The 12,159-nt window shown below is 45.3% G+C and overlaps 1 protein-coding gene across 3 annotated transcripts in view; it reads left to right on the top strand.

Annotated features, from left to right (window-relative positions):
• The window catches only part of RHBDL3 (rhomboid like 3), a 127,533-nt gene that overhangs the window by 94,140 nt on the left and 21,234 nt on the right, over window positions 1–12,159 (top strand). For all 3 annotated transcript variants that reach the window (XM_075119237.1, XM_075119236.1, XM_048819295.2), the window contains one exon: window positions 4,938–5,050. In XM_075119237.1, the coding sequence (XP_074975338.1) occupies window positions 4,938–5,050 (113 nt within the window). The remainder of the gene's footprint in view (window positions 1–4,937; window positions 5,051–12,159) is intronic.

Here is a 12,159-nt window from a genome sequence, read left to right as displayed (position 1 = left end):
AGGGCTTGTCTTCACTGTCAAAAAGCTGTGTTTTTTACCTCAGTATAATTAATGCCCCTGAGCTATCCTGAGGTAAAAACTGAAGCAATGTCTGCACAGCTGTGGTGTTGCAGTTGTGCCCCTGTAGCGCTGTAGTGTAGACACTCCCTACAGTGACAGAAGGGGTTTTTCCACGGCTGTCATTAATCCACCTCTCCGAGAGGCGGTAGCTAGGCTGAAGAATTCTTCTATCAACCTAGTGGCATCTACAGTGCGGGTTAGTCGGTTTGTTTATGTAGCTCCAGGCTGTGGATTTTTTACACTCCTGAGCAATGTAACCTAAATTTTAAGCGTAGACTTGGCCACAGTGAAGACTAGGCATTGTAGTTTTAGTGTGAGGTAAACTCACTTTGGTCAGTCTCAGGCAGGTAGGGGCATGTATAGTGCTGACCTTGGCAAGTTTTCCTCACAGTAAACCTCAAGAGCCTTGTTTTCACTATGTTTTTACCTGAGAATCACTGATGTGCATGAATTACTTTGAGGTCAAAAATGTAGGCCTAACTCTCCATAATATGTACTTGTATACCTTGTGTATACATACACATGGGTGTATGTGTATTATATAGCTTGTACAATCAGATAAAATAGCAAACTGCTCTGGGATCCATTTGAATGAAAGGTAAGATTATTAGCGTTTAAACTTCTTTCGTTATTGTTTGTAACAGGGCTTTCCAATCCATGAAATGTCACCACTTCGCCTTAGCAAGCAGCGCTCTGGTGTTAGTCACACATCTTGCTTGAAAAGTTTGCCAAGTCCTTTATTTACCAAGTTTACTTCACAGCCCTGGCTGGTTTCGGAGGGAGGCGATAATGAAGACAGTATCGAACGTCTAACCTTTGTAAATATTTGAGATTTATCCCAGAGAGCCTCATTACTTTTGCAACGAATTCTAAATCATGTAGATACATAACCATCAAAACCACACACAGTCCTGCTTGAATAATAAACCCTCTAGCAGTTTTTATGAGAAAGCAGCATCCAATAGTTGGATGGTTAAATGATCATTTATTGCTGACTTATCTGTATTAAGTACCTTTCGTATCAGGAGAATAGATAAATCCCGAGAAGGTAATAATCTTTTTACTGTGGGCCCATTATTCCCATCTCATTTTCAAAGGGCAGGCTAATCCAGTGGTGTGGAGTCTATTGCTGTTATACTTCCTGCTGAGACTTTAACATGGTAATTTGCATTCCTTAATTTACTGCGCTCCTCTGCTTTTTTTTAAAAATGAAAGTGACAGTCAGAAGGCGTTGGAGAAGAAGGCAGTTGCTAAGGCCAGCTGGCTGTGCTTCTACAAAGATTCCAAAAATGCACTGTTTGTGTCTCCATCCTCATGGAAAGAGCTTTATAAAGAGGCCTGAAAGCCAAGTTGAAGCTGTAAATTTTGCCCTTCTGCTTTCATGCAAAGCAGCTGTTGATTATCAGGGGCCCACCCATTTATTACACTGCCGTAACTAATGACTTGCATTGATTCTCAGTCCCATTTGTTTGGTCCCAGAGAAGGCTAACGTCCTAATAAATCAGTTACATTGTCATTTCAAGAATGACACATTCAAAGCTGGAGAAAGCTAATTATGTTTTATGGGTGCTTATTGACTATGGAACCTCTGATGCTCTTAGCTTGATGGGAAAGTGGGCTGAATAGGCTCACTCCTGGTAACGCTTTTAAGAACAGGCACATGTGTCAGGTCCACTGAAATAGCTTTTAGAGTCCCTCACAAGAATAAGCTTTGCCTGCAAAAGCTGCCTTGCTAAAATAAGGACAGTTGCTTGGTTTTAAAATATTGGACATTCCCCAGGACGGTTACTAAGTGTCAGTCTCTTGTTTTCCTTCTATACAAGGGCAGTGACATGCTCTGATTCATTCCTGTGATCTCTATTTGACTTTCGGTAGGCATTCCCAACTAAGTGCTTGAGTCCCCTGTACCTGCATGAGCAGAATGAACACAAGAAAATGACTATGCCCAGTGGCTCCAATGCTCAGAGCAAGCAGAATAAGCACATTCAGTTAGGTTACAGAAATGTCCAATAATGATAAACTGCAGAACAAATGGGGGGGGCACGCAGCGAGAGGGTTGGATTATTAGAGAATATTAGAAATTAGAGAGAGGCTGATGTCTTAATAGGTTTGTTTCTATCTTCCTTTAAGGACAGGATTGCACCATCCAGAACAAGGTCTAGTATTTTGTCCAGTCTAAGTTTCAAACGTCCCAAAGGATGCAGCTTCCACCACCTACCCAGGGAGAATATTCTACAACCTCCACAGCAGGAAGATTTCCCTGATATTTACATTAGGCAAATCACAATGCTAACATGAGGAAAGCCCAAAAGAACTAAATATACCTAACCCAAGATAAGTGATGACTACGGCACTGGGGACAGGATAACTGATTGGCCATTTGGGTAGTGAGAACACCACGGGTGACCAGGAACTATCTAGGATGGCATACGGGAGGCCGTAGTACCATCGTTAAAGCACTTGGGAATCCTTTAGTAGCAGAGGGGATGTGTAAATATTTGTATGATGCTTTAAAAAATAGAAAACAACAGCTGTGTGCCAAGTGTTGTTGATTAGATGTAAGATCTTTGCTGTTCTAAACTCATGACCAAACACAGTGGAAATCTACAGCATCGGTGTCTTTTTTTTTTTCACAGATGCATCTGCTTGGGATTCATGCTTTCCGCCTGGCTCCCATGCAGGTTGGCACTTGTTAACGTGCACAGTAGGGATGGTGAACGACAGGCTGGAGTTCCGCAGGCAGCCTTGACGCTGTGTTTTGCACTGTAGATGGGAGTTGCACAAGCACTCAGCATGGGACTGTCTCTGTTTCTGCTGCAGCCCATCAGCATTGAATCATTGACTCTAGTGGGAGCAGAGCTAGGTCAATCCCGAGTGCTTTTCACAATCCCTCCTTGCACTTGATAGATCCCCCACATGAAGCCACCGTATGTCAGCCGGACATGAAATCTCTACCTTCTTTCTGCTCCTGCTACGAGCAGATAGGGATAGGCCCAGCAAATGTTAGGACATGGAGCGTGGGGTGGGGCCTGCTAGCACGAATCTTGAAGCTGCATTGTGTATCAGCAAGATGAAAAAGGAACTGTCATAGGACAGCTGTGCGTAACCTAGAATTGCCTTGAAACTCACATGTCAAATTGATGTGCAGAGCGGGAGGGCATACTGTCAAGTGGTTAGAGCAGAAGACTGAGAGTCAAGATTCCTGGGCTCTTGTCTGTCTCTGCCACTGTCTTGCTGTGTGGCTGCAGGTCACTTAACTCCTCTGTACTCCGTTGTACCCATGTGTGGAAAAGGGTGTAATAAGAGTGTTGTGAGGCTCAATCGCTATTTGTAAAGAACTTTGCCGCCTTTGAAAGGACCTAAGGGCTGCAAAGGAGGATTAGCAGTAAAAGCAATAAGTGATGTAACGTGCTCTGAACAGCTTGGTTGTGGGTCCCCTGATTCCAGTAACCATGCTTTTTCTCTAGTATTGCTATTTATTTCCATGCAGAAGCTATTTCTAATTTTATACATGCATCAGTAGCTTCAATTATGCTTTGACAATTTATGAGGACTACACTGAGCAGGGTTTCACTTAAAGGTGAAATCATTTCATAGCATCTGCTTGGTACGATAAAAATGTTTTCAGGCGGGATATTTTACTCACTGTCTTTTTATCAGGAATACCTGTGCCACCAAAGCTTGATCTTTTCAGAGTACAATTTGGCATCAAAAGGGAGAACTTCCATTATATAGATTAAAATACTATGTCAAGCACACTCCCAAAAGGATTTGATTTTGTGGAGCTGGACAATAGAAGGAAACCAGGAATCTTCTCTCAGTTGCATTCCTAGCCCCTGAATCAAACATAGTCTTCACTTAACCGTCTTCCACACCCAGTGTATTTGGTGGGTCAGTGCACAGTGAATAGTCCATGGCTCTACATTCCTGCTATATGCATTGGTTCACACATTTTCCCCCATGTCGTATATTCCTTTAGGCCAGGCCATGCCTTGTTGTTCAGGTTCACATTATAACAGGCTTGAATCTGAGTAATGTGTGGAACATTCCTAAAACCGCTGGTCTGAATCTGCAGACTTCATGTCATAGCAATCCGTTACCAATGCTATTGAGAGGGTGAAGTGTCTTCTTATGAAGATAGCGCCCTTATAACATGGAAGATGAAGAGAATTTGGTGTAATCTTGGGAGGAGACAGAATTCTTATGAAAAGCTTTAACGGAAAAATCAGGGAGTGCACTCTACCTATCTAGAATTAGCCCATTTCATCTGGGGATTATTTTGTAATATTCTTTTGGAATAGTAAAAATCTAACATAATATCCATCCACAAAATTCACTGAAGGAATCCACCATGGTAGCCTGTAATAAATGACTGGGGAGTGTGAACTGTATCCATCACAACTTCTCTTTGTTGGATGATGTCAGATCTGTTCAATTTCATGTGCCAAAATTGTCTTTTAGTGGCTGCAGCCTGCAAGGCTAAAACCCCCAATGTTACTACTGGTGAGACTTCCTTAGGCTTTGGCTTTGGCTTTGTTTAGCTTTTAAACAAAGGTCATGGTTTTTATCCCCTTGCCACTGTGGTGGAGTTTGCAGTCATGGATTCATGACAAAATCTATGCCCAGGGATAGCTGCCTGTCTCTCCAAACGCAGGTATCAGAGCATGTGATATGAATATTGATGATAAATCAGCTGTAGGTCAGTGACTAAAAAAAAAAAATGCATGAAAGTTACATAGACTAAGCCAAAGAAATCTGATTAGAATCTAGATTGTGGCTCACTTGGCCTCCTCTTCCAAGACATCGTTACATTGTGGGAAACAAGGGGAAAACACAGTTAGAAAGAACACAACTAATGGTATTTTTCTTTGCCCCAGGATAGAACACCTTGGACTCAATGTTGCTCTTCAGCTTCTGGTTGGGGTTCCCCTCGAAATGGTGCATGGAGCAGCAAGGATTGGCTTTGTCTACATTGCTGGAGTTGTAGCAGGTAAGTGGTGTGTCTGACCCCAGATGACCGCGCGCTGGAAGTATCACAATCAATGTTCTCAAAGGTTTGGGTGTTTATGGTATGGGAGGAAAAGGTGCCTATTCTTGACGTTTCTTGGGCAGGAGTTCTTTGCTTTCCGTGCCAAAGACTTGGGATGCTTGGGATGATGGTGGCCATTTAGCCTTGCCATTGTAATTCTAGCACAAAGGTTATAACACTTGAAACATGGATCCAATGGGGCTATACAGTCTGTCTTGCAAATAGCATCTGCAGGATGCAATATTTTGGGAATGACCCTGCACAACGGTGCTGATGTGGCCAGGAATTACTAAAGTACCCCCAGGTCTCTGCCATATCAGTTCTTTCAGCAGCAAGGAAGCCTTGATTTTAGCTCTTCATTTTCCTTTGAGGTGCATGCATTTCTACTTGGCAGGGAAAGCCAGGCAGGTACTTACAAGAACGTAGCCCCCATTCTGAATTGCAAAATTTTCCATTTGTTTAAAAAAATATTTTAAACATTTGAGCCAAATTCTGCAAACTGTGCAGCCCGGGTGCCTTAAGTGAACCTCGGAGCTCCATCTGAGACTCAGCGGGCGTGAACCTCACATGCCTGGAAATCAAAGAAAGCAAAACCTCAGAGGCTTGTGAAACCTGTTAAGCAAAACCTCAGAAGCTTGTGAAGGCTCTGACTGGAGCATAGACACGTGGCAGCCTTGGTTCAAATGTGCTTTATCTGCTGAAAGACAGCAGCTGTGCCCAAAAGCCACCAGTGCTTCCTGTAGAGCTCTCATGCAGTACCTGTGCAGCCTGGTGAGCTCTGCTCCAGGGATTCCTGCTTCTGAAGTACTGGCAAGGCTTGTCCAACTCAGGGCCTTCGTGGCATCACTGATCACTGGTGTGGTCATGGCATCATGACATTGCATTTGCATCACTGTAGTGTTAGCCCCTTGGGGATTAAGCAGATGGCCTGATACCTTTGCCATCCTAGGAGGAGGAGGCAGAGTTGCTCTCTTGTTCTGCCTTAAACTCTGGCTGGAATTTACAAGTTCAGAAGGAGGAGCAAAGTCAGAAGCCAAGATTTTTTCTCTGTCTGTATTTGACTAAGATTTCCAGGAGTGACTAGGGAGTTTATGTACCAGCCCCTGCTCTCTGAATTGTCAGACCTCTTTAAGGGTTCTCAGTTTGGGCACCCAAAAAGCTTATGCGTGTATCTCACGTGGTGGTAACAGCTATGCAGTAAAATGCAGAGGCTGATCACATCTTTGTGTCCTCTGTGGCTTGGGCGGACTGGGACTCGGGGTGGCCAATGAGCTGGTTGGGGCAGGGATCCTCTGACTGCAGGTGGGGCTCGGGGCTCCAGCAGGGGAGGGGAGAAGGATAGGGTTTGTTAGGGTAGGGACGGCCTCTGGGGTAGGAGGGGCAGGGCTGGACGCTAGCCTCCCTGAACAGGGGGTTCATGTGCTGCCCATGGCTGTGTGGACATACTCTAAGTCACTTAGGTGCTTTTGAAAACTTCACCCCATGTCTATTGAGCCATTGTGATCTGCAGAGTCCGAGGCTGAAATCTGGGTCTACCCCACTTACTCTGCAAGACTGAAACGTGGTTTGGCCCTGTTGGGTACTATTGTGTGGTAACCAGCTCCCACACCCTGCTGGCTTCTCATAGCGTAGCTGAGATCCAAGGCTCAAAACTGTGTTGGACACTATTTGGAAATATGCTTACATCTTGACATCTTCGCTGAGGGCTTGGCAGATGGGTCTACGTTTGACTAACTGCTACCCAAAAAATACACAGACTTAAAAAAACCAATTGCTTATAAATGCAAAGTGAAAAACTAGGCCCGTTTTGAGAAAAGGCCTATGCCCGGCAGCGCAAGCAAAGCAAGCCACCATTTAGGGTTTGTTGTTTCAAATCACATGGGAGCTCTGCAGGCTGACTCTGTCTCTTCCTTTGTTTGTGAGGTCATAGGTGGAATTGATTTGCCATCAGAGCCACCTCTAGTAGTGGGACTGGAAGGGAGCAAATCTGTGGCCTCAGCCTTTATCCTTGGTAGCTCTGGCCTGCTGTTGCTTGAGGACCGACAAATTATAATCACAGCCAGGATTTGCAGGCCCACACACGCTTCTTATGGACTGGGCACGTCTTTTAGTTTGTCTCGGCTACCATGCTTCTTATTATTCTAAATGAATTCTCTGATTTCCATTCATGCACATGCTTTTCCTTTCATTAACTGTGCTAAGTACGCTGTGGAGGGCAGTGCTGAAAGTAATCCCTTCTTATCTCAAGGTGAATACAACTTGGAAATTGTTAACATGAAGAATCACAGGCAGAAAACCAGCACACGATATCCCTTTGTGGTTAGATTTGTTTAGCCAATTATTTGACGCATTTGATTTAAAACATGTTCCTGGTGCTTTGAACTGTGCTGGGAGAGTGAGTGAGAGAGAGCACAGGTTAATGCTGCAGATCGAAGAAATAGAGAGATAATACAGCTTGTAAACAAATGGGGCAGCCCAAACATGCTCATCCCCTGCCCTTAACTGACTTTCATCAGGAGGGATAGCTCATTATTTCTAATCTAATTCTCTCCAGTTTGCTTGGCTCTGCTATTAGAACCTTTTGCTGTGCAGAGATGGTGAGACTGAAAGGGATGTTTCCAGCACAGCGCCCAGGGATTTAATTGTGTAAATACTATTCTCATTAATGGTTCCTCATTAGCTTCTCAGCCAGAGAACAACTCACTCAGCCAGGCTCCATAAGAGCCCAGGAACCTGGCTATGTTTCCCTGGGGAGGAGTGTCTTTCAGCTACCAGAATTAAGGGGGCGTCCGCTCCAGGGTTAAGGATGCACTGAGATTTGCGGGTAAAGCAGGACTAAGCCCCTTTCTTTCTCACTTGGACTGAAATGAGTCTCCAGATTTAATACCCTAACTCTACAGGTGACAGCTACATTGAATATAGTTAAATATTTACTAACATGTTGCAGAGGAAAAGCCTGTTAACAATGTCTTCGGGCTTGTCGACACAGACCAGTAATATGCACCAGCGGGGTGTGAATTCTAAGGCACAGCAACGCGTTGCACGCCAACTGGCCTGCGTAGACCATGATGTGATACTCAGAGCTGTGAGGCACCTCGCTACCACCTGTCCTTAGCATGAGAAATCCTTGTCTGGGCCTGTTGGGAGTCAGCTCCACAACTCCACTGGCCACAGGCAACACACACACTCTCCTCTAGGCCTATCCAGGCCCCACTCTCTCTGCAGGTTAACAATAGGCACGCTCCAACCCCCGTGCATCTCCCTGGAGGATCCAGACCTTGTTCCACTGGACACTCACAATATTCACAGATTCGCTGCTTCTGAAGAAGCAGTACATCCTAGCCGACCACTTCCATCTCAGGTCACCGCTCTGTTTAACACGCAACACTTAGATATGTTTATAGTGAAAACAAGGAAAAGTTTATTTAGCAGAGTATAGAGAGTCAAGTGATAGCTATCAGAAGTATTGAAACAAATAGGTACCTATAAAATATAATCATAATCCACATTCTAGAACCTAGACTTACTTAACTAGATACTTTCCTGTCTTACAGAGGGATGCTCACCCAAAGTCCTTCCAGTATTTTACAGTCAGGCTTGGCTGTGATTTTCCATTCATGAGACAAGTCGTGCTTGTCAGCTTGCCCCCACGGTGAAAGATCCAGGATGTCTGTTTGCACCCCAGATATATCAGAACAATCCATTGTCCTTATTCACAATCAGGACCTCCCCCGGCTCGTGGTTGTTTCCTGGGTACTCCTTCCTGGTAGATTTCTGGTGGAATCTCTTAATCAGCATCTGGCTCAGTGTGCAAATAGGCCTACACTGTGAAGCCTACAATACACATATGACCAGACAGGGAGATAAGTGTCCATTACCTCCTGCCTGAAAGGAGCCTGTCCGAGGCATGTCACCTCGTGGTGACCTGCCTTACCTCCAAGTCCTTAAAAACATAATTTTTAGTACAGATAAATAACTTCTTAAATATTATCCATCCATACATTCTGTGGTGATTATGATGACCTGCAGGCTACTGGCTCTTGGTAGAGACCTCACATGCCACCCTTTGGCAAATTAGTATGCATATATACAACCCAGGGGATCCCTGTAAAACTCTGTGCACCCTGTGCCCTCTGGCATTTAGTATGAAGTGGTCCCTGGGTCACAGCTGGCACACACCTAAGAGTTCCCTACTGCTTATTAACATAGTGGTGTTTGAAAAAGGGCTACGCTAACCTGCACTAGAGAATTTCTAGTGTGCACCAGCAGAGTCTAAACAGGGCAGTTAGTGGGAGACATGCTGGTGTGCATTAGAACTCACACCCCACTGCTGCACACTACTGCACTGTGTAGACAAGCCCTGTGAGAGATTTGGTCCTGACAGACACAGCTTTGTGTTTGGCTCTTGACCAGCCATGTCCCAGCAAACTTCCCAGGCACACACTGTGCCAGCATTACAGGGATAAGATGCATAGAGTAACACAGCATCAGTTGTTTTCCCCCAGTTGGGCAGAACCTGCTTTGTCTCTGCCAAGAAAAGCCGTCTGAGCCACTCAGATCCATCAGCTCCTTCCAGTACCACCACTGCCTCTCGAGCCTTTGCTCCCTTCCCTTGGTCCCTGGCTACAGCCCTAAACAACAGTTCATCCCATTTGCCTCTAGGGGACTCCCACCTCTGCCCCAACGCCATGTTCCTCCAGCTTCCATTGCAACTCGTTCACTCCTGAGCACCCAAGTCCCAGTCCAAATGAAGTCCCAAGGTCTGTTGGAGCGTGGCCCCTTTTGGCAAACTCCAGTCGATTTGTAAGAGGGAGCAGCTTCCCCTAGAGTGGAGCTGCAAGCCCTGGGTTTCTGACAGCTAGGACTGCAAGTCTCCTACTTTGCCTGTCTCCCCCGCCCCCCCCCCTCCATGCTCTGTGAATAGCAAGGGGACCGGCTAAGTGCAATTTTCGGGCCCCAGAGCTCTCTGTGTGTGTGTTTTTGTACAGATATGGGTGCGTCTGCATATATACCTGTAACTATAGATGGTAAAAAAGTCAGCCATATGGAGCTACCATAGTGAAGAACATGGTATGAAAAACTAGAAAGACAGAAATGCATCACTCCTAATCCAGCGCAAAATCATGGCTTGCTCTGTGCACCCATGCAGGGGAGTAAAGGGACATAAGGATCCCCTTTTACATAGCCAGCACAGGGCAGTGACCCACAGTGCAAGTGGGAGAGCTGTTGCTGCGAGAACAGAGGGGCAGGCAGGGATTGGATTCAGCAAAAGCTGGACTTTGCCTGCCCCACCCCCAGTGAGCCAGCTAGTGCAGCCGAGCTGGCATGGGGGAGAAGACATCTGCTACTGGTTTATGCATTGTTGAGTTCTGATTTAAGTACAGTCAGCATGCTTAGGAACAGTCTTAGCTCGAGTTAAAGCCGGTGGGGAAGTTTAGGGTTGAACTCAAGCTGCTAACCCATGTTAAAAGCGGAGTTGCTGTGTCTTCACTGCTATGTTAACCTGAGTTGACGCACCGTTTATTTTTTGCAGTGAAGACGTACACCGAGTCACAGTTCATACTCTGGCCCAGGGGCACAGCAATGTTGCCTTCTGCTAAACTGTTTAGTTTATTGTTCTCTCATCCTTCCAACCCAGCCCACTCCATTTGTCTGCCTCATCCACCAGTTGTGTCCCATCGGGGGTGGGGGTTTAGTTAACATTTTCAAAGGTGCCTAAGACACTTAGGGGCCCAAGTCTTTTGAAAATGAGATTTAGGTTCCTATGTCACTTAGGTACTTTTTAAAATATTACCCTGTCTATGTTATTTGAATAGTGCAATGGAGCCTTGACACTTGATTAAGCCACAGTCAAGCTCTATATTAGCAGAGTAATTAGCAAAGTCATAAAAGTCCATTTGAAATGTTTTGTCCTTCTTAGGACTCTGCTGCTTTCGGCCGTTGTGTGGTTTTTCCCTCTTCCTTGCTAATCAGGAATAATCTCTTGTATCCTTGCCTCCTGATGCTGGCTTAGGCTTTGTCTGCCTTGTCTCTCCATCTCTTCAATTACTTTCTAAAATTCACAGTGAAAGGAGCTTTGTAACCTGACCCAGCCTGCCTCTAATTGAGATGAATAGAAGAAACCATGTCTTCTTTTGGATACATCATTATTATTGTACCAGCATAATTTGCTCTCTGAAATTTCTAGCTTACACACAACTTTTATTGGCCATCCTGACAGGAAGAAGATGACGGGGAGTCCTTGTTTTCTGACTGAGCCTGTCTCTGCTAGTGCAGTGGGAATCTAACCGGGGAGTGTGCTAAGATGAGAAGCAGATGGGCTGTTCTGTTGCCTACTAGTATCCCAACCCATCTGGCTCTGGATGTTTTATTTTTCTTTGTGTTGTAAAATCCCCTTGTGGTGTTTGCATCCAGGGCTGGCCATGAACCTGATCAAAGTAAGCTGTGGCATAGTGTTTTTCATCCCACATGAGCTGTACAGCTCATGTAGAGTCATAGATTCATAGGTGTTAAGGCCAGAAAGAAACCATTTAGTTTGACTTCTTGCATGACTAGCATGACATGATCTTAGGCTAGAGGATTTCACTCAGTGTTGCTGCATCAAGCCCATAACTTCTGTATGAGTGAGGGCACCTTCAGAAAGACCTTGCATCTGGATTTCAAAACTCCAGGTGACATGCTGGCTCTATCGCCGCCTTCTGCAGTGGCACCAGAAAGGGAATGAGCTGACTTGCTTGTAGGTCCCTTCTGGTAATGCATGGCTCGATTTCCCCTCTTCAGAACGGTTTGGAGTCCTGTAAACTATAAGGCCAGCCCTGTTGGCATCAAATAGTGATCTGAAGCAACAACTTTAGTCATTTCAACTCATCTAGGGTGCAGCACCTGGGGCTTAAGGGTGCACTTTGCAGGCTTTCTGCTGGCCCTTGGCACAGGGGAATTGGACCCTGAATGCAGCTATCCCACTGGTGTTTTCCCTTGATCCGTCAGTGCTTGAGCGAGTTCCGAGAGAGGATGTAAGTGTCTGTCTGTGTCCAAGCCGCTGTTTCAGAAAACAAGTGCACAGAAAGTGA

This window comes from Caretta caretta, chromosome 14, assembly GCF_965140235.1.
Source record: "Caretta caretta isolate rCarCar2 chromosome 14, rCarCar1.hap1, whole genome shotgun sequence".
Classification (NCBI taxonomy): Eukaryota; Metazoa; Chordata; order Testudines; family Cheloniidae; genus Caretta; species Caretta caretta.
Note: the sequence above shows the minus strand (reverse complement) of the source record. Positions and strands in the feature narration are given on the sequence as shown.